The sequence below is a fragment of the Nothoprocta perdicaria genome, unplaced genomic scaffold (genome assembly GCF_003342845.1).
Source record: "Nothoprocta perdicaria isolate Ctin4 unplaced genomic scaffold, notPer1 scaffold_52, whole genome shotgun sequence".
NCBI classification, from domain to species: Eukaryota; Metazoa; Chordata; class Aves; order Tinamiformes; family Tinamidae; genus Nothoprocta; species Nothoprocta perdicaria.
Genome location: NW_020455777.1, coordinates 4145621 through 4168602, shown reverse-complemented (window position 1 = coordinate 4168602; position 22982 = coordinate 4145621). Strand labels below are relative to the sequence as shown.

The following is a 22982-nucleotide window of genomic DNA, read 5'->3' as shown; positions in this document are numbered from 1 at the left end:
ACCAAATGTGGACTAACCAAAGGAAATCATTGAAGAATATAAAATATGCTGAATAAGAGATGGGTAATGGAAGAAGCATGTGGTGCACTTGGTATGCAGAGCTTATAATCTTTAGTTTTTTTCCTTTTTCTCCCTACATAGCTGTGCCAGTGTAGATGAATTATCTACCTTATTTCAAACTTTATCAAATATCCTTCAGTTTATGAATAAAGCTGCTGAGCTACATGCTTTGAAATTATTAAAAGCAGTTTTTATCTGAGTTGGTGACTGTTCCCTTGCCCAAGGCAAGCATAGAACAATTTATTAGCTCTGTGCAGTGTTTTCTTCATTTCAACAATGCCTTCTTAAAGACAGAAAGATGACTGTGTTTTTACTTAAATGTATTATTTACTGCACATACATTATTTATAATAAAATATATAATATATAAATAATGTATTATTATAAATAATGCATTATTATATATTGTATTATTATTCTTTACACTTCTGCAGCTGAATTTTTTTGAAAGGTCACTGTGTTAAGGTCCAGTTCATCAATCATCTCAGAGAACAAAACAATTAAAACATAAGCCCTTCATAGCTCCTAGTGATTTTTGGAAAATTCCATGGATTTTGTAATACTTGTGTTACAGGCCGGGTCAAAATTTTCTTATTTCAGGGACAGGTATGTTGCAAGAACTGCAAGAGTAAGTCACAGAGATGAGAACTAACATTGACCATTTCTCGTGGCTTCTTTTTTAATTACCTAGTGGTCAGTTAATTAGTATGTTTCAAAATGCATAGCGACACTCTTTGCTGAACAAAGAAYAGCAGAGAAGAAAAGAGGAAGTGATGTAGAGAGCAAGTAAGTTGATGGTAGGCGTAGACTGAGGAAAGTCTACATGGGAAGAAACTTAATTCACCAYGATCATTCCTTGAGAGGCATAATTGGTATATTCACTGCAACATCAATCTCTTTGGCATCCCGTATATACAGTGTGCACATTTGCCTTCTCTTTGGCCCTTCCACTAGTTGACTGAAATCACTGCTGAAATCCTTTGACTTTATTTTTGTAGGGATGAGTGACGGAAATGATCCCATTGCCTAACCATAGTATCACATTGCCATCTGTCTTGCTCAAAATAAAAGCATTTTGAAATGTTTAAGATTGCAGTTCTCCAGACGCTCAACCACCTATTCCCAACCACTATAGTGTTTACAAGGCAATGCTTTTATTGCTTCCTCCCACGTAAAGGAAGCAGTGATGGGACAGAGATTCATCCCTAGATGACAATGTTGTTTGATTCCAAAACAAACTTTCTCAAAAAATGTTTTAAAACAAAACAGGATACTCTCTTCTCTGCAGTTATTACTATGTTTGGTTTAAAATCTCAAATATTTCTTAACACTAAATCAAATATTCTGCCCTAGCAATCTCTAGTTGCAGAGCATGACAAGTTTGTGTGCCACCTGTTAGCATATAGCAAGGTGCTTTAATTGTATTTGCCTTCTAATATTATATTGGATTCCCAAATTCTCCTGTATAACCACCTCTCTTTAGTGCCCTCCTTTTTTGGAGGGAAAAGAATAGGGGAGGGAGAGACTAGATGAAAGTAARGAAAGGAACAACCTAATTTCTCAGGGTAGGCATTAGTTTGTCACTTTGGTAGGTTAGGGACTGCAGTCCAATGGTAGCAAAGTAGTGTTTTGCTAGAGCCCCCTCACCTCTGTGTGCAGCTTCTTGTCTTTCTCTTTTTCTTCGTTATAAAAGTCTTTATGCAGCAGACTGCAGCATTGTGAACCCAAGCTAGTGGTATGCAGGGTAGTTCATGGAATTAGGAACTTATCTGTTGCAGGAAGATCTCATATAGTGAAAAGCAAAGACTTATAGTGAAAAGCAAAGCCCGCTGAGGTCTGGGCTGTCATAGGTACAGCAAGGTGGCTGTATCTATCTCATTCAAAGCTGTTTTGAGTATTATATTCTGTAGAACTTTAAACTTTTTCAGTCTTGGAGTCTTCCCACTGACAATAGGTCAAAGGTGTTAGTAAGTCCGGTGTTTAGTTGGTATTAATACTGCTGTTGGCCAGTTCTATCTGTTCCAGATGGACATTTGTGTGATGCAGATATGCAGATGAATATGCAGATGACTAAAGTATTATATGCTCAAAATAAAGCCTTAAACACTAAGCTGCAATTACATAGATTTACTAGCAGCATAGGCATTCCATAGTTGGTTAGAATTGTATGTCCTTGGATGTGATCAACTGCTCTAAGTTGCCATCTTTGGGAAGCTTCTCTGCTAAGCTCTGAAGGAAAAATTAAACAGGTTTAGCATTTTGTGACTATTATTCAGATTATAATATCAGCTAATATGACTTTCTTCTAGAAGAGCAAAAGCTTGACTATTCAATATAATATGCCAATATAAGTTCCCAGATTTTCATAAAGTATAGATAAATATCATATATCAGGTCCATATTCACTTCCATTTGCATATAAGAAATTTGAGAGCATGATTGCTTTACAGTAAAGATGCATAGAAGTTGTAGTATGCTGTGGTTTGTGATGCTGTGAAGCTTCCAGGGTATTCCTTGCAGAAACAAGTTGTGCTAACTCATGAGTAGCATTGCTGTGTTTTAATCTCTGTGGGCAGAAAATATTAATATACTTTGGTGAACATGTTTTTATGGGTTTTATGGTTTTTGCATGTATGTTTTTTGCTTGTTGAATTGATTAAGCTCACAGAGTGCAAGACTGAAAACTGGGAGCACAATACAAAAGTATGGCTTTGTCAGAACTTCAGTGAACATTTTGCCAGCTTGGACTGGCAAACAGCTGATTATTGAGTATTATTGAATATTGATATATTGATATTGAGTATTATTATTGAATCAGTATGAGCTGATTGTGTATTACAGCTGATATTGCTACTTGGAAGTAAGAGTTATTTAGATTTTACTTCTAAATGAATTTGATACCATACTTAAGTCTGTAGTTTTTAAGCATAAAATAGCTATAACTCAGACTTTAGAGAAATGTTAATAGCAAGCCCACGCAGTGGGGCTAAAATGTGCTTATTACAAGGAAGTCTTAGGGAGGAAAAAAAACATAGATCATATAGCTGTTTGAAGACATGGGAATAAAACTCTTCTGGTTAGAGAATCCTTTTTCAACTTTCTATTGGTTGTAGGGGAAGAGGAGCTCTTTCTAGGTTTCTTGCTAATGTCAGGATTTTTCCTTTCATTTTCTTCCTTTTCTCTTCCTTCTTACCAATCCTATGGTTACTCGAGTTTAAAGTTTTTTTTTTTTTTTTTTTTTTTTTTTTTCCCTCATCTGAGAAGGCATTAGATCTGTTCCCAAAATGCTGGGCATGAGCAATATGGTACTCGTTTGATAACTGTAATGTGCTGAGGATCCAAAATAAATATGCCAACAGTTTCTAGTCAGTGTAAGACACTGTGGTCAGTCCAATGTGACATCCCACAGCCAGTTACCACAGTAGAGGCCTGCACTGAGCTAGATACTAGGAAGTGGGTAAAGGCTTTCCTGCCCAAGGAAATTATAGGTACTGTGTTTTAAGGGCCATGGTTTCTGTTTGTAGATGGTGGCCAGTGGCGCAGCTTAGCTTTACCTTCTCAGAGCAACTGAAGAGGAAGAAATACATAGAACAAAGTTTGGCAGGAAATTGATGTCAATAAAATAAAAATTAATAAAATAAAAATACGAACATGTTAAATTTTAGTAATGAGAAGGAAACATACTGTACATCTACTTTGATGACTTMGGCAGAAACAAAGTGCCCAGGCTCCATCTTGCGCGTTTCTTTTGTAATTGATTCCACAGTAATCAGTTGCAAGCAACTGAGCTATTTTGAGCAAAAACTGATTGTTAGAGCRGTGAGATCAGTCTCCTAATCTGCATATTAATCAGTGTTATTCTAATTCTGTAATATTATAGAGAAAATGCCGGTAAAATCATTTGGGAATGTCACTTAAGACTGTTTTCCTTCCTGTCCCACAGGTACTCTGTGTCTGCATGCTAACTACAATCCTAGGATGTATATTTGGCCTGAAGCCTAGCTGTTCAAAAGACGGTAAATAATATGCCTCTTAATAGAGATATTTCTAAGCAATTCCTTCTTCCCCCTACCCTTTATTGTAAATTAATATGGTCACCATGTCACCATTTATCACCATGGGAAAAGGCTTTTTTTAGTCACCRTTATTTGCTCAACCTTCCTGTAAGCTGTGGAAAGGCCAGCTGTATCTTTCCACATTTGCTCTTGGCCCTTTTTCGGCTCAGCCACTGACATGTAACACTATCAATTTTGCAGTGAAAACCTGCAAAGGTCGTTGCTTTGAAAGGACGTTTGGAAGCTGTCGCTGTGATAAAGATTGTGTGAAGCTTGGAAAYTGCTGCTTAGATTATCAGGAAACATGTATACAACCAGGTAAGAATGGAAAAAAAKGASTGGAAAAAAACGTAGACTTGTAGGATCATTAAGATTGGAAGGGACTTTTAAAGATCATCTAGTMCAACCCCCATGTACACGCAGGGTCACATYGAGCATGTGGCACAGGGCGGCATCCAGGCGGGTTTGGAAGATCTCCAGGGAAGGAGACTCCACAACCTCTCTGGGCAGCCTGTGCCAGCGCTCTGTCATTCTCACTGTTAAGAAATGTTTCCTTAAGTTCCTGAAGAATTTTTGGTGSTTCAGTTTRCGGCCGTTTCCTCTTGTACTATCAGTGATCACYGCTGAAAAGAGGCCGGCCCCTTCCTCCTCACTCCCTCCCTTGCGGTATTTGTATGCACTTAAGCAGATTCCCCCCCTCAGCCTTCTCTTCTCCAGGCTGAACAGGCCCAGCTCTCTCAGCCTTTGCTTATAGGGCGGATGTTCCAGGCCCCTGATCATCCTTGTAGCCCTGTGCTGGACTCTCTCCAGCAGCTCCACATCCCTCTTGTACTGGGGAGCCCAGAACTGGACGCAGTGCTCCAGATGTGGCCTCACGAGGGCTGCATAGAGTGTGGGGAATCACCTCCCTTGATCTGCTGGAGACATTTTTCTTAATGCACCCCAGGATCCTGTTGGCCTTCTTGACCACCGGGGCACCCTGCTGCCTCATGGTCAACTTCTTGTCGACTATGATGCTCTGGTCTCTCTCTACAGAGCTGCTCTCCAGAAGGTCGGTCTCCAGCCTGTGCTGGTATCTGGGGTTATTCCTCCCCAAGTGCAGGACCCTGCACTTGCCCTTGTTGAACTTCATGAGGTTTCTCACTGCCCAGTCCTCCAGTCTGTCCAGGTCCCTCTGGATGGCAGCACAGCCCTCAGGGCTATCAGCTACTCCCCCCACTTTGGTATCATCAGCAACCTTGCTGAGGGGGCACTCTGTCCCTTCATTCAGGTTGTTGATGAATAAGTTGAACAGGACTAGACCAATGACTGACCCTTGGGGGACACTGCTAACTACAGGCCTCTGACTGGACTCTGTGCCATTGATCACAACCCAAATTCTGTATCATGAGACAGCTCTGAACATGCAGCACTATTGTGGCCTGATGGCTATAATCTCCCAGTATCTTTAAGATCCTCTGACAATGCAAAAGAGGGGAAGGCAAAGCAATGTCTGGATTTTGATACCTGTGATCTCCTCAGGTTTGTGCTCCTTCCGTGACAACCAAAGATGAAATTGCAGGAGCCATGATATAACTGCAGATCCCTGTGAAATACCAGGATTCTAGTGGGACAGAGGCCAYACACAAGCCTCTTATTCCACCATGATGGATTGCAGTGCTTACAGGTTCAATCAGACTTCTGGCTTTCCTTAGCTTTTGTCGGGTGAGAGGCTGTGAGGGATTGTGTTGCTACAGYGTCGCTTGAAAAGAACAGGAAAAACTGACCATGGCTCTCAAGCAGCCTCTTGTTTTCTGTGTGTGGGGGTGAGAACAGTGACACTCATTGTCCGCAGCATCAAATGCACGACCAACACATTCTCAAGCTGGCCCCCAAGAGGAGTGGATTCTGCACACTGTGTCTTTCTGTCAGTCATCACCCATGTGAAAAAGAGGAATGAAAGAACAGCTCTGGAAAAGCTGCTGCCATTCTCTGCGCAGCCACTCAGGCCCTGTGTCTTGTTCCTCCTGTGCCTGAGGATGAAGCATGGTCACGTGCTGGCCTTGGGAACAAGATGAGAGGACACAGTGAGCTGCAGGGGTTAAGAACAGTAAGGAAAATAAAGGGGGAGAGAGGGGAAGGCAAAAATACAAGGTTTACCAGAAAGGTGGAAGTCACATAGACAAGGAATTCCTTCTTTGATCCCTGGCAAGGGATTAATTTCTTCTTAAAGAGTTCTTCAAAAATGAAGAGTCTACCTTGACACTAAAAATGATAATTCACATGCATTCCCTGGTTGAAATTTTAGTTCAGTAGAATAAACATCAATGGATAATTGATTTCTAAGTTCTGCATACAGTAACATATAACTGGAACTGCAGAATCATAGATTCTGAGCTCTCACAGAAGTAAAGGTCTCCTAGTATCTATGGAGTTTTTCAAATTTGTTACACCATTTGTTATACTCTTTTAAGTAGGAATAATTGGTCATGTATGAAGACTGAATAATTATTGTCCCCTACTCAGACATGCAGATTTAACTTCCATGTTTTTTAGGACTTGCACTTGGCAGTTTTACTTAAGGAGTGAATAACTTTTGTCCTCACTGACTGCAATAGATTCACTTGTATTTACAACTTGATAACAGAATCATCATTTTCAAATGGTATGATGTTTTGGAATATTCTAATCTGGAAAAAAATAGAATGATTCAGAGAAAAAAAAAAAACAGTGAAAGCGAAGTCACTAGGACTTCTGTGAACTGGGGAGCTATACTTGTGCCTAAGAGATGATGAATGCATCTAGTGCGCATGATGCTAAAATCCATTGTGAAAAATCCACTGTAAGGTTACTTTGGTGTTTACAAATTAAATTTCCACATTAAACCCATATAATAATGGGTTAATATAAATTAACCTATTAATTTATAATATAAATAGAAGGATATTTAGGGAAAATCATAAATTAGAAAGTGTAAACAAAAAGGTATTTTTATTATAACTATGTGCTCTATAATCATATTCTGTGAAGCTTTATTATCATTTAACCTTTGGTGTTTCAATATATCAAAATGTCTGTAACTACAATATCGTGGATATACATTTGAGACTGAACTTAACATTTAAATTGTGTATACATACTAATGTCAATATCTGTACTAATGTCTGCTTATAGCCCACATATGGACCTGCAATAAATTCAGGTGTGGAGAGAAGAGACGACCGGAATATCATTGCTCCTGTTCAGATGATTGTGTGGAAAATAAAGATTGTTGTGTCAATTATTATGCTGTCTGTAAAGGTAAATATTCCCCTCAATTCTTACAGCCTGTCTTGTGTGTGCTTATACGTGTTTGAAAGGGAAGAAGGATAAATAGAACATCTTTAAAAAAAAAAAAAAAAGTGAAAACTTACATTTATCAAGAAAAGTGTGTTCTATTTTGAAAAATAAATTGCACTCATTTGTTTTAAGGAGAGGCAAGCTGGGTTGAAGAAGAGTGTGAGGACATTACTGAACCTCAGTGTCCAAAAGGGTGAGGATATTGTATATTTGCATAGCTCTATTCTTTGCTTGTGTTTCATTTTTAAGATTAATCTCCCTACTCTGCCTGCCTGCAACCTGCTTGCYGTTCTTATCCATGGTGAGAGCAGCTGCCAAACAGGCCAGGACAGCTGCTCAGTTACTGTTTTGGCAGCGCATACTAACAGATCAGGTGGCTCTACCTAAGCAGCCCTCGCGTATCGCAGTATTTGCTTGACTTGCAGGACTTCCCTGTTCCACTTCATGGGTAGGCTTKCCTGGGACAGCACTCCCTCATGCTAGCCTTGTTACTGGAGTATAACTGGGGCAGTACCTACTGTTCTGTATCTCCTGGGGTGCTCTCTGCAATCTCAGGCTCTTAGCACCTGCTTATTTCCATTTGCAAACTCAAAAACACCTTCTTAAAAATCTATAAAATATTGCATGTGACCTGCTACAGAATCCTTATGTTTTGTGGCTCTGCTCTACACTGGACCAGCTCCTGAAAACTGTATATACAAGGAAGGAATCACCTAGTTTATAGCATCAGCACATCAGAACATAAGTGACTTATGTTCTTTTGACTAAAAAGTGTTCCACTTAAATATATATACACATTTAATTTATTATTGCGACTTGTTTGAATTCTGTTACATTTGATTGAAATGTGTCAAAACATTTTGGTGATTTTTGAAGCAAGTTGGGGATAATTTTAGTAAAATAAAAACACCTTATTTGACTTCAAGTCAAACAAAACATATTGTCTGTTGGAATGCCTTGTATAGCAATGMTCACTTGTTCTGATTCAGAACAACAAAAAAAAAAACTTACATGTTAAAATCTTCTTAGTCCAGTTTTGAATCCAAGACCCTGCTAAGATGCCACATAGGAGAACTGTAGCCAGATGCTTCTGGAAGCTTTTGTTWATTTCTGTTTTGGGGTTCAAAGACTTTAGTGTGTTGACTCCCCCAAGGATCAGAATGATCAATGACTTTATGATCAAAGTGCTACACAGCAAGGGCACATAAACAAAACTCTTGTACTCGTCATCAGTCAAGGTAATAGCATTAATGCCAAGCAGCAACCCTTGTTGGTTAACTTGTTTAGTTTTTTTCTGTTTGTTTTTCTGTTGAGTACATGAAAGGAATGCACAGTTATTTCACTGAAATTGTTTTAATCCCAGTAAACCCAGAAATGTTGCAATAAAACCCAACCCCGAAAAGGGTAATATGTGGTCAAAGTTGAGCCTTCAGTAAACACTCTTGTTTGATTCATCTCAGTCTGCTAGTCCCAGCTCTTACCAGGCTGACAACACAGAACGGTTCCTTTCTTCCTATGGCGGAATAAGCTGGGGTACAGGTGGATTTAGCTCGGTATTCATTTTGAAGCTTCAAGATTTCACCTCTTAGTGCTGTGCATGTTAATGCAAAATATTTGTTGTGTTCAAACTTGTAGATTTATTGTCTTTTGTTGTGAGCCGTGATTGTTCTTGTAGTGCAGAGTAGACAAAAGGCATAGCACCACTGTGCCCAGTGAGCTGATTAACCTGAGAAACCCAACTGTTTTCAGGGAAACTCTCCAAATGCTTAAAATTAAGTAACCTGCATTGGTCCAACCAAGATTAGGTCCTGGGTTATTTAACAGGATTAAAAAATAAATGGTACTTTAAGAGGTTTCTAGAGTCATCTGGTTCTTCACACTGTCTTAAAAGGAATGAAATAATAATACTTTTGAATTTCAAACCTACATATGCAGCTTATACTAGTGTTATGCTGAGGTTTTTTGTGTATGTCTTTAGTATCTTTTCTTGTGATTAAGGCCTATTGCTGCTTGTGCTCTCTTCAGTGGACTGTAAGAACATTTAATTACTTTCTTCCTTACAGCTCTTTCCTGTATATTTGCAGATCATCRTTGAACTTTATACCCGTTGAGACCTTGCATCTATTTAGTGGAGAAGAAGGTTTTATTTCCTGTGTTTTATGAGTAGGTGTAGGTAGATGTGCATATGGGTGTGGGGAATAGGAAGTTCTCTGTGTTATGAATTTAGCTTTTGGAGCTAGGTTTTCAGGGTGGGGATTGGTCTTCTATAATCAGGCTCTGGACAAGCTGCTGAGGCTTGTCAGTTTGGCAGTGTAGTGCTCAGTTCTGGTCTCTTGAGCATCCAGACTGGTGACTCTACTACACCACAGGAAGCTCTTTGTCTCCCTTGCTCTTGTGTAAAGACTGGTTTATAGGAGAGGAAAATTACCACTGGATTTCCTTCAGTATGGAGTCAGGATGTGACCACGATTTATATTTATCCAAGAGCTGTCACACAGCCTTGTCATGCAGTTTGGACGAAACCAGTACGAATCACTGGCACAGCCCAAACTAGGGACTCTTGTATTCCTACTCAGGGCTGTCTGCTCTTAGTAGACTGACTTTACTGCTTTAAAAACATGCACAGCTACCAAGAGAAAAATCATCTGCAGGAATGAAATCTGGAAGAGATTTATAGTCTCAGAGTTGAGCTCTGGTCAGAATAAGCTGCAGTTTCATGCAGGCAACAGGTCCTGCTCTGGAGCTGCCCACCCAACAGTGCTGCTACCCTGCGCTCTGTCACGCTTTGCTTCCCTCAACACGGGGCAGATCACTGACTGTTTATGTTGTGGCATGTGTGCAATACACAAGGAGCAAAACAATTAATCTCTCCACCTTTGGCAGTGGTCTGTTTTATCAAGCTTAATTTACACATGAGGGAATGCTAACTGGATTTACAGACGAAACAAAACATTTCCTTCGGGGTTGGTTTACTTGTAGGTGCCAAGCCAGAATGCGTTGCGTAAAGTCCCTTTCTAAGGAGCTGTTGATAACATTTTTTTTTCTTTTTCCAATGACTCTGTTTTTTAACTCACCTTCAATTTAATATATTTATTTTAAACTGAAGGCTTACAAATATTTTACTTGTCAGAGTAAATGACTGTTTGGCCTTTTGTTCTGCATCTTACTAGATAAATTTTCAGTGGTTTGTTTATAATATTTGTCTTCTGTTGCCATTGTTTTACATTGGAATCTAAAGTGTAATTAAGTTTTTTTTCTTTTTAAATTTTGTAAACATAGAAAGTAAAATTTTTTTTTCTTTTTAAATTTTGTAAACATAGAAAGTAAAATGAGCTTGCAGCTGACATGTAATATATATATATATTTAGTTCTTTTGGGCAAATCGTATTTTCAATGTTCGCTGCTATACTGCTAAGTTTGCAGACTTCCATGTTTCAATATCTGTATTTTTTTTATTTCAAGAAGAAGTTACTGATGACTATTCCCATCTGTGGATGCAATGTTTTATGTGCTTATAGTTGGAGACAAATTGTTTGAGTGGGGCTGAAGCTGACAAGAAGGCTGGAATACATATATCCTGTGGGGACTGGGAGGGTGAAACTGGCTTTGGTAATTCCGTTTAAATAACCTTTAGAACTTACCAGCTAAATCTAGGTTAAAAAGCTGTTATTGGGAGGCTTCCATCTGTAAAGCCACAGTTTATAGGCTGGGGATTCATGGTATTTTGAGTATGGAAACAATAGTGGTTCATTACTTCTTAGTTAAATAACGCTTACAATATGGGAGGGAAATATATATTATAAATTGTGATTTAGCATATCCTATATGCTAGGCTTTCTTAAGAGTTTGACCCAGTGTATATAAAAAACTAAATTCTGCTTTTCAGATGAATCACAATTTGTTCAGAGGCAAGATAGGTAAAGCAAAGACATGGCTTTAAACTGTCTTTGCTCTTTCCCTACTCTTTGTTTAGAGACTGCCTTGGAAGGGCTGACAGTGAGACTGATTGCAAGATTAATTTTTTTTTTCTTTTTTTTTTTTTAAAAAGGGCAGATGGATTATGTGAGCATCCTAGTTTGTTCTTTATTTCATGTAAGTTTGTGAAATCAGGCCTTGTCTTGATTTCTTTGTGTTTGTGATGTCCTATCACAATCCTCAGTCTCTTCAGACAGGGTTTCCTATGTCAGCCTACAAACAGAAGGGATGCAATTTTGCTGTCATTCTGACAGCCTGGGAATTTTTGTATTCAGGAAGGCTTGTTTCCTTGGTCTAGTTTATGGTCCCAAAAGGAACACCTCCAAGATTCTTGGGAAGCTTTCTTGAAATAGTGATAGGAATGTAGTTGCTGTAATTTTCCTCTCAATACTTTTAATTTCTGTTTGTTCAGATTTACCAAATCACCAGTGTTACTGTTTTCATTGGATGGCTTCAGAGCAGAGTATTTGAAGACTTGGGGTGGACTTCTACCTGTTATTAGCAAATTACGTGAGTAGTTTTCCTTTTCAAAGTAATATCATCATGATTTCTTAACTTTTTTTTTTTTTTGAGAAGTAGCTATTCTTACTATGTTAAGTCTTACTGCCATGGAATCCTTCCATGCTGTCATCCTTCACAACAGCTGTGCACACAAAACATGGAAGGGGATAGAAATGGAAGGCATGAGGCAAAGGATGGGCCAATTTGGGGTTTTCAGTGAAACCTTAAAAATGGTTATGCATCTCTTAGGAGGGTGGACATTTTTTGCTGTGAGCTTACTTTATTTGGAGAAAAAAAAAAAAGGAAGTAGGCACACTATTATTTCAAAGATCTATTTTGCATAGTACCTCATACTTAAGTGGAATGGCTTTGGAAAAATAGGAGGTTGTAGAAACCATTTCATTACACTTGAAAAAGAATGCAGAGGGAAGATATTAGGAACAGATGCTATTCAGGGGACTGAGATGTAGAGGRGAATGGGAATTTGAGAAGATTTTCATTTAACAAACAAACGTTTAACAAACAAACAAAATGATGGCACTCAAAATATTTTTTTTTCTTTCCACTGTAGGTTTTAKAGTGTCTTAGCTTTGCAGTGTCTCAGTAACTTAAGTTACTTTTCTTGTCTCTTTTTGGCTGCGGTCTATAAAGAACCTATGACATTTCTTGTCTGAAAAATATCAGTGTTGTTGTCATTCATAAATTACTACCTGGAGTAACTGCTTTCAGTTTGACTAAAAATAAGTCAATAAAAATACTTGATGTTTTGTACAGTGGTTGTTATAACTTGATCTGTTTCAGAGGATAGCAATTTACAGATGTATCTGAGGTTTTAACTTTTTTTTATATTATTTCCGCAAGTGAAAACAAGACCTTTGAGTTTCTTATGATGTAGCTGTCAAAATCTTCAGTTTAGGAAAGCTTCTTCAGGCTTAAAAGCATAGACTAACACTCACAAGTGGTTAGAGAGCYTTCTTAAATTGAAGATAAAAGATGCAGTGCTGCAAAGTTTCTATAATCTKAAATGTCCACTTGCGTGTGTAAAACTTATGCATTCCTTAGCCTGAGTAGGCCATAGTACAACTTTCCTTCTTAGTTTCTTTGATAGTCTTATATTTCTGTTTCTGTAGAAACTGTGATAATTTTTGAACACTAAGAATTTCAGATGTCTAAAACAAAAGTCTTTCAATATTTTCTTTTGATGGCAATTCACCAATCCAGAATGTTTTGATGGTCACAATATACTTTTTTAATATTCTAAACCCATCATGTCTAATACTGTGTATTTTAGAATAAATTAAGGAATAACCTGGAAAAAAAAAAAAGAATACGAGTTCTTCAGTCCTGCTGCAGTCTTTTTTTTTTGTTTTTTTGTCTCCACTGAAAATAGCTGATAGTCACATTTATAAATATTTCTAGAAATGAGCACATAACCTTTAGAGTRTTTTAGAGAACATTAAATGACAATGAAATCTGGCCCTCTGTGGTAGACCATTAACAATAGATGAAATGCTTGACATTTGTTTGAGAATTATATTGAATAATACTTTTAAAGATTATAGTTATCCATTTACAAGACAGGTAGATGTTCAGAAAAGTTCACAATATATGAATGATGCAGTTATGAAACAGTGAATACTCATAGTAACTTACACAATTATGTCCATTATTAAATTAGAACCGTGCTAAATTTCTGGATATTCTTCTTTCAAACACATGATAAGTACAGCATCCTGTTACATCCCTGATTGCTGTGCTACCACTGAAGGAAGAGAGACTATAATAGGGAAATATTTTAAAAATTGTCATGCCTACATGGTAATTCCGATGTCTCCTGAGAGATTTTTGTAAGTGTAGATTTTTGTAAGGCAATATCGTAGTTTCACTTTTACTAATTTTTCACACACACACACACACACACACACACTTACGGCTGTATGCTGAAAGTTCAGAGTTCAGAATGAAGTTGCAAGTGTAAAATGAAATTCTCAGTGATTCCAGGCATTTTAGGTTCAGAGAAAGTGTTTTCCACATAATTCTAGGCTGTGATATTACCCTTTTTAAGGAAATCCTCCTTTTGTCTGAAGCTGTTTTCCACGTAATTCTAGGCTACGATATCACCATTTTTAAGGACATCCTTCTTTTGTCTTCAGTTATCTTCAACTGGAGAAGGCAGCAAGCCCAAAATATGAAATATARCTTCAGTGGAAAGAGCCAGCATAAATTCTTGACAAGTTTGACAAAATGCTGTTTAAATTCATTTTCCTCTGTTTAAAAAAAAATAAAAGATTATACAGTGAYTTGGAAAACACCCTCATCAAGACTTGGAAATGGTTCAAATGCATGAAACATTCCAGGACCAGTAAAAGTACAAAAACTTTAATACTTAAAACATAAGTGGGAGAGGATGCCAGTGTATTTTGAGTGTATTTTGAGGGGATTTTTACTTATTTCAGACAGGGTTTTTTTTTTTTTTCAATTACTTTAAATCGATTATTTCAGAGATCTAATCCAAGGCTTCATTTTTTTTTTCCCTCAAATGAGTTGAAAAGTCCTTGAATCAAAACTTTTAATAGGAAAGGCAAGGACAAGGAGTGCCTGCAAGAACTCCCTGGGTGCAGCCATGTGCATTATGTGTAAGTTTAAAAATTTGGCCCATGGGTGTTTATATATTCTTTCCACACGTTAAGCATCGCTGTCTGAAAATCTAGGAAGAGTCTACAGTGTATTCTTCCCCATTTTGTTTTGTGATTCGATAAGGCCCTAGCATTGGACAAGTGAACCCATTTGGAAAAACACTCTGAAAATGTCCTGTTCTGCTTGGTTTCCATGTTACCTGTGTAGCCCATTTATATAGTAAATGAGGTGTCCCTGCTTGAGCAGTGGGTTGAATTGGATTTCTTGAGGTCCCTTCCAGCCTCAACCATTCTGTGATTCTGTAATATTATCAAAACTTTGTTCCATTTTTATACACCCCCCCCACACATCTACACCGACCTGCCACATACACACCCCTGCACCCACACACATACCCACATATGCTCTGATTTATTTATTTATGTGGTTATATGTGACCCAGAGGGCATTCAGTGTCCTTTTGTCTAGGGGATTGTTACTGTGGAGCTATTTGTTCTCAATTAAAAAAAATCAGCCATCATACAGTATTTTAGGTCTTTAATAAAGACTCTTTAACTTTTGTTTTCTGAAAGTCAGAACCCATGCATTTGACTGTGGAAATTTAGGTATCTAACTTAAGTCATGTTTAAAAGTTTTGGTCTGGCCAATGAATCTTAATGCTAACCAACAGTGGGCTGTTTCCTTTTCCTTAAAAACCTGTGATATTATGGCAAGGTAAGGAAAAGTTTGCGATCATGGGAGAGTAAAGAGCAAAAGAGCAGAGACCTTTTTTTTTTTTTTTTTTTTTTTTTTAAAAAAAAAAAAAAAAAAAAAAAAAAAAAAAAAAAAAGTGATTTGCCAAATGATTGAGTTTGCTAAGGTAAAGCAACACTGTGTCAGTGCCACTTTATTAGCTCTGGGAGCTCCCAGAGTGAAGCAACTAGTTCCCAAGCTCTAATTGTTCTCACAGTTCTCTCATCACATACCAGGGGAGCCATGGAGGAACCGATATCTTATCTGGATCTGTTTTAGCTGTGTATGTTTTTCACATAGAATATGCCTTGCTTATGCTACCACTGAGGTCTGTCACTAGAATATCCACAACTTGTATTTCTAGACATTTAGTCCACTTGTAAATTGATGTGTGACGAAAAAGTATTTAGCCTAGAATACAAAAGAAAGAAAATTTTGTAGAAGCTTGTTATTTATGTTTGTTTCTAAATATATTTGCAAGAAACTGGCAAAAGCTTCTGTTTCTGTAATTTTGCTTTTTTTTCTCTTCCTTGTCTAGAAAAATGTGGAACGTATACTTCCAATATGAGACCAGTGTATCCGTCAAAAACATTTCCCAATCATTACTCCATTGTCACAGTAAGAATTCCTATATATTATTTTTCCCTTTCTGAGGTCTACTCATTATCATCTATAAGGGAATTGTATCTGTGTGAATTATTGAAATAATGCTATTTCGCTTTCAGCATACAGAAATGTAATATATTTTTAATACAAATTTAAGTTAACAGGTATTATATAAACTATGGCTAATTGGTCAAATCTAATCTAAGTAATCCAATTCTTCCAAAACCATCTGCAAGAATTCCCATGTACTTGGGAAGTGATGTCGTTTTATGACTCCTGATTTGTAGGAATGTTTCCATTAAACTGCCAATCTCTGTCCTTTAGGGTGAGAACAGAGTGATTTTTAAATTGTTAGCTTTGTTGCACTTTTTGTGTGTCTTGGCATGACCTAAAGAAGAGTATGAAATGGATGGAAGTCAGGATTGGAAAATCACATTAATATGTGTAATATCACAACAATATTATGATATTGGAACATCACAAGARAAAAAGGAGATTTTCAGCACTGAATGTGGTATTGTAATCCAGCAGATCCTTCCCAATTTTTTAATGTGAGAAATTACAATTTGAGTAGAAACGTGGGGATCTGAATCTTTTTTTCCCCCCAAGTTTGTCAGGGCTGTCTTTTGGTAAGTGAGCAGGAGGAAGGAGCCCAGGTTCAGGTATGAGATTTTTGCTTGAGAAATTGTCCCRCATCTTCCATTTTGAAGATGCAACTAGAAGTGGTAATCATGCTTGAAAATCATGTAAGAGTATTCCTAAATGCAAAATAAAGCTCAACTCTTATGAAAATGGTCAGCCTATGGTGTTTGTCAGAGTACCACTGGTGCTGTTGCTCCATCCTCTTATCTAAGGGAATCGGTATGTGTGAGAGCACAGTTGTGAGTCAACCATAACTAACAGCTGGTACCTTAGTGCACTTTTCTCATTGCTTACACACTGGTATTCCCAGCTAGGTCTTTCATCTAGCTGATGTGCAGTCCTGCTTTGAAAACCTTTGCCTGAACTAGAGTTCTTGATCACCTGGTCAAGGTMGTAGAGATCACTGGTACTAAAGATACAACAAATGCACAGACTCTGAAAGAGACTTAACTTTCCAAAGAAAATGGCTTGAATATTTTATCATCTCACTGAGAAGCAAGTAGGTGTCAAGAGGCAGAGCAAAACCACAAAATTAATTTCTCCAAGTCCTAGATCAGCTATCTTTACATGAAATTTGAGTCAAGATTATAGTTTTATGTAACATTGATATATGAAGATATTAATCTTGTGACTGGACATACTGGTAGAGAAGAAGACTCACAAAGACAAATATGTCCACAGAACAATTTATAATGTCCTTTTGTGTAGCCAGAACACAACTCTTTCTTTGTAATGTTGCAACAAGATTTACTGTCAATTACAGGGACTGTATCCTGAATCTCATGGTATAATTGATAACAAGATATATGACCCAAAAAGAAATGCATCTTTCACCCTTAGAAATGAGGAAAAGTTTAATCCACAGTGGTACCAAGGACAGCCTGTAAGTATTAGTGCACTACTGAAGGGTACAGTGAGCTGCTATGTTGTTTAATCTTGCTTGGATGCACAGTGATCTTGAAACAGAGGGTGCCTCAGGTCAGCCAAGAGGCATTACTCAGCATAATTAAGGACTGCCTTGCTTGAGCACAAAATGACAGTGTAATACATTTTATTGGGCTTAAATGGAATTTTCTCTGGGGAGAAAACTAGCTCAAAATAACTAASAGAGATAGCAGATTTTTGTCATGTTTTCCAAGTTAGGTGGTCTTGATGTTCCCAGGAAATCAACAGAGCCATCAGTTTTAGAAGTAGTAAATTTTTTGCTCTACCCTCATTTATGAGTCTAAATTTGCAGTTTTAGAAGAAAACCTTGCTGTTTAATCATACAGTAGAAGGCCTTTAAGCCACTAAGAAGAAAGTAGCACATGACTTGGACAAGAAAACATGCTAAGAGCAGAAAGAAATCTGCAGATCATGAGATCTGCAGTAAAATCAGCAAATGATCGTTCCTGTATTTTCAAGTATCTGAGGCATAGCTGTTTGTAGCCTTCTCATCCTTTCTTCTTCCTGCACTATTCTCAAGACCTTTCTGGTTCTGTTACTGCGTTAGTACTCTTCTCTGTGGGAGAGTATCTACTATAGTATCTGCTTCTGTCTTGTCTCTCCCATGTCATGGCAGTGGAAAGGATGTGACCATTTGTAACATGAAATCAGACGGGATGGTATATTGTGGTTGTAGTTGGTGATGATATGGAAGATTAGATGTCTTGCATGTTCTGCATGCATTTGTAGTTTTGTCAGAGGTTCAGAACTGCTGGGGTTGGTATTGAATTTGTCACACAGGTATTTCAGCAAGCTCCACCAGTAATGATGATCATTCTCCTCCTGCAGATTTGGTTAACAGCTATGTATCAAGGTCTAAAAGCGGGTACGTTCTTCTGGCCTGGGTCAGATGTAGCTGTTAATGGAAGCTTTCCAAACCTGTTTGAAAAATACAATGGGTATGTAAATTCTTCTGTCTTGGATGGCTACTTTATTTTAAATGCTGCCATGAAGTAGTTCCCAGAGTAGTGATAAAACTTTTCTGTGAACATGACATGAAAAACAGTAGGATTCCATTATGCATTATAATAGGGAAAAAAAATCTGTGTTTAGTCAATAATTCTTCAGCAAATAGTTTACAGGGAATATGTGGGAAAGCTACTTTAAGAATAGTTTTGAAGCTTTAAAACTTATGGTTTGTTTGTTTCTATTTACACAAATGTTTTATGGATGTTTTTAGAGTTATTCAATCCCAAACTCCCTTACAATAAACAGATGAAGTCTTGACATGATAGTGTCCATGACAACTGTTGTTTTACTGTTCACTGTGGTAAAATTCTCCAGTGTAACATTGCTTTCATTACAGATTTTCAAAATACTTTACGCTAAGGTGACAATTTTTCATTCAGTGGTTGCTCTTCAGTGCCATTAAACATTTTCTGCCTAATGAAATTACTACATGAATCAGTTTATCATGATTTACCTAATTATCTCAAATCTCTCCTGAGAAATCGGACTTTTCATTTTTAACTTATGATCAGTCTTTTTTTTCCCCAAACCTGTCTTATCTTTTCTACACCTTTCCATACTTCCTTAGCATGGGAATTCTGATTCTTCCCTGACTTTACTATTTCTCTAGTAAGTTAAACATGCTCAATTGAACTTGCACTAGGTAGCTGAATTACTGTTGATACAGATCAATTGTTGGTCTACTTCAGAAGTTGATGTGGCAGTCTTTTGTCCAGTTGATGTGATATGACAGCTTACACTCAAAATTGGGGGGAAAATACCAAGAGTTTTTCAGGAACGAAAACCTGCACAGTTTATGTGGCATTGCATCTTAAAAATGATGATTCTGTTTGTATGATGAAGGCAAGTGATACTGAGAGCTTTGTTCTAATTCCATTGCAGTCAATGAAGAGCACTGACTAACTAAGTTTTTAGATTAGACACTTGCAGAACCATAGAAAATGAGCATAGATGGAATCTGGAAAACATGGTAGATTTTTTATTTTTGTGATACAGCTCAATTCCCTTTGAAGAAAGAGTGGTAACTGTTCTTCGCTGGCTCCAATTACCCGAAAATGAAAGGTAGGTATATAACTACTAATGTAAGATCTCTTCCAGTGGTATTGTGATGAGTTGTTTACTTTGCTTAAAGCAGAAATTGTATTTACAATATCTTGTTGCTTTAACAATGTCAAAATGCTACTTACTGCAAACCTGTTTCTATGAAACCCTTTTTTATGCCTATTTTTTCCTCAATTTTCCTCTAATATATCCTTTGTCTGAATGATAGATTTGTTTCCAATGTTTGATATCCATTGCTGAAATATTCTCTTCAAACTGTCTCAATMTGTATGTAAAATATTACATTTTTGGTACTGTTTGATATAGACCACACTTTTACACTCTGTATTTAGAAGAACCAGATTCCTCGGGCCATAGGTTTGGACCAGTAAGCAGTGGAGTAAGTAACAGTTTTGTTGTTATGTAYTTATATATTATATATATCTGAAATGTATATTTATATATATATATTTCTAATTTAAAACTCTTTTCTGATTCCATAGTAAATTTTCATAAACTATGTTAGGTGGATAACCAACAAAATGTTCAGTACATATATTAAAAAAAGATTTTGTGAATAGACAGTCCATAACTGACTTCAATACAAGATAAATAATGAACAGGCTATTTAGTAAAATTTGATTTTTATCTTTCTTCTTTTGAAAACTTTAAAATTTCAAAAGCAGTTTTGGGTATCCCTTGTATGTAAACCCCTTGTTTTAGCTACTTCTACTAATTYTTTGCGTTGATCTTAACCAGATCAACACCAACCAGAAAAAAACAGAGATTTTGCTAGTGATGGTCCAATTTTTGGTGGATAGAAATTCATATTACAATTACCATTCTTTACAGTTATGGAATATCAYATACAATTATCATACAAAAGAGAAAGCTTTCAGTAACTCCAGAACTAACTGTACAGCCCCACTGWCCTGAACTGAGAAGCTTCCAGATATCTAACAGATTCCTCAGTGGTGGTATCAACAGTAAAGGCTCTTCTTCAGGTCTGAGCAGTTACGCTTTTGGTGAGAAACTGAAGGACAAATGTAATTCTGCAGTCAATTAGTAGACAATTAATTGCAGCTGCAGTGTAAGGTTTTAAACTGGCTATCCTTTGCTTTGGCCAATATAGGAATCTGAAGTTCTCTMTGTCTGAAATACACAAAGCTAAACAGGCTGAGAAGTTGTAATCCATCTCCCAAGGAGCAACTCTCATTTCTCTTCACACTGAGAAAGGCTGTTTACATTTGTACCTTCATTTTCTAACCAAGTGACTTAATTTTAAAAGAAAATCCTTTGTTTACTTAGCACATATTGAAAAGTAACCCCGAAGGCTGTTACTTACATAATAGAGGTCTAGGATGTGAACCCTGATGCTTAAAAAAGCTAAATTGTTAGCTTGTTGTTTTACTGTTTTCAGTTTTCTTAAACTAGCTCATTCAATGTTAAGCTGCACTCTCAGGGAGTGTTTGTTCTAGGGCTGCTCCTCAGTGCAAGTCCTAGAAAGAGTGCTACAGGTTTGACTTTGGTCTGTATGGTCCTCTAGTTCYCATCATGGCCTGTGCTCCCAGGCTGCTTGCCAGTTGTGCCCTGATAATGCAGTATGTATCCTCAGTTCCATGCTCTAAAAACACTCTGGTTGGCTATAATGTAATTTTCAAATATTTTATACCAATAGATATAAATATACAATATTTATAAATATTGTATATATAATATATATAGATATTTTATACCAATATATAAAAATGTTCCTGGGTCTTGATACAGTGTGGGATTCAAAGAAATTTGGAACCAAGAGCTATACAGTGTAGCTACAGCTGGTCTACTGTAGATGGAAGTAACACTAAGCAGTGTAGATTCTAGCCCATCATCAGGCTCACGCTTTATTTAGGCATATAGATGTGCCTATTGAATCTGTTGCCAGTAAATAAAGGGTGCAGAACGTTGAGAATTGTCAGTGGTGAAAAAGGTTTAATGGGATGTTGAGAAAGCTATAAACCTCCCATCCTCACAGTTCCTCTAGTTAGTGCTCCCTGTCATGTGCTTGAGGGTTGCAGCATGGTTGGCCTCACTTAGGTCAGAACTGCCTCCAGCTTTGGTCTATAGAAGTAGATCATTTTTCATTGTTAGTATATTCTGTTACATCTTAAAATTATTAATTTCTTCTAAAGTATATATTTTTTTACATTAAAGTGTTTTACAGTTACTTTACATCCCTACTTTTGTCTGGCAGGTCATTTTGGCATTACAGAGAGTGGACAGCATAGTTGGGATGCTGATGGATGGTCTCAAACAATTGAACTTGCATAAGTGCCTGAACATTATTTTTATATCAGATCATGGTAAATTTGATTTTGTAAAATACATCAAAAATTTGTTTGCATTTTTTATTGAGTAATATTCTGAGCTTATGCCCATATTTCTGGTAGTGCTAAGGAAAGAGCAAATGACTATACACTGCATTTATATTATCGAGATCATACAGGAGATGATCAGTGTAGGTGATATCAGATTATTGGTTTTCAGAAGTGAAGGGGAGAGGGGAGAATATAACAGAGGCATTAAAATTTTTCATTTCATGTTTTATTCCAAATTCTTCCTGCTGCCATTGCCAGATAATAAAATTAATAAAATAAAACTTGAAAGTGTTTTGAGAACAATAAATTTCATTTTATTCTCTTAACTAAACTGTCACACTGATAGTTTGTGASTTACTGGAAAATAAAATTAAAGCCATTTTTTTTTTTCAAAAATCACTTCCTTTATTTATAATTACAAAGCTTGGAATATAAAATTTCACTTTATTTCTGAAATAGTTTTTCTGTATTTCATGAAAATGTATGTATTTTATCAATCAAGTTCTTGTTTTATCTTTTTTTTTTCCCTAACAAAATATAAACACACTTCCATGCAACATAAAATTGACTTGCAGAACTCATTGACATCTAGTATGAGCCAGAACAAACATCTCTTCTGGTTTAAAAAGTGTTTAAGGAATTAATGGAGAGTAAGTTTGTCACAGGACTATCAAACACAAGAGTTCAAATACAGCTTCCAGCTCAGGAAGTCCCTTTGACTCCTGGGAACTGATAAGGAATACAAAGGGAAAGATAAGTCCTTACCTGCCCTGATTAGTATATATTTCTCAAGACATCAGATTAAATGGATATTTGGTGTTAGTGTTACTGCTGTTCTTAGACTGATATGATTCCTTCCCCTTCAGAGAAGAATAGTGATCCATTTATTCATTTGGATCCATGTCTTCCTGGATTTATATCTTTCTGGGTTGAAGAAAGATCTGATTTTGTATCTCTTTAATGCTTTAGTTTGTTTTCTTCCATGCATATAAGTATTTGATCTCCTTAGATCTGAACTTGGGACTACTGATTAAGGAAAAAAAAAAGATATAAATATATCATTTTTATATATTGTATCATATTTATATGATATGATATTATA

The 22982-nt window shown here is 36.8% G+C and overlaps 1 protein-coding gene across 1 annotated transcript in view; it reads left to right on the top strand.

Annotated features, from left to right (window-relative positions):
* The first annotated feature begins 4001 nt into the window (after nucleotides 1-4001).
* ENPP1 (ectonucleotide pyrophosphatase/phosphodiesterase 1) overlaps nucleotides 4002-22982 on the top strand; it is a 39143-nt gene continuing 20162 nt past the window's right edge. Inside the window, exons 1-11 of the mRNA XM_026048189.1 lie at nucleotides 4002-4076; nucleotides 4317-4433; nucleotides 7269-7394; nucleotides 7566-7626; nucleotides 11821-11918; nucleotides 15817-15896; nucleotides 17290-17409; nucleotides 18300-18409; nucleotides 19476-19541; nucleotides 19848-19920; nucleotides 21757-21865. Of these exons, the coding sequence (XP_025903974.1) occupies nucleotides 4019-4076; nucleotides 4317-4433; nucleotides 7269-7394; nucleotides 7566-7626; nucleotides 11821-11918; nucleotides 15817-15896; nucleotides 17290-17409; nucleotides 18300-18409; nucleotides 19476-19541; nucleotides 19848-19920; nucleotides 21757-21865 (1018 nt within the window). The 5' untranslated portion in view covers nucleotides 4002-4018. The remainder of the gene's footprint in view (nucleotides 4077-4316; nucleotides 4434-7268; nucleotides 7395-7565; nucleotides 7627-11820; nucleotides 11919-15816; nucleotides 15897-17289; nucleotides 17410-18299; nucleotides 18410-19475; nucleotides 19542-19847; nucleotides 19921-21756; nucleotides 21866-22982) is intronic.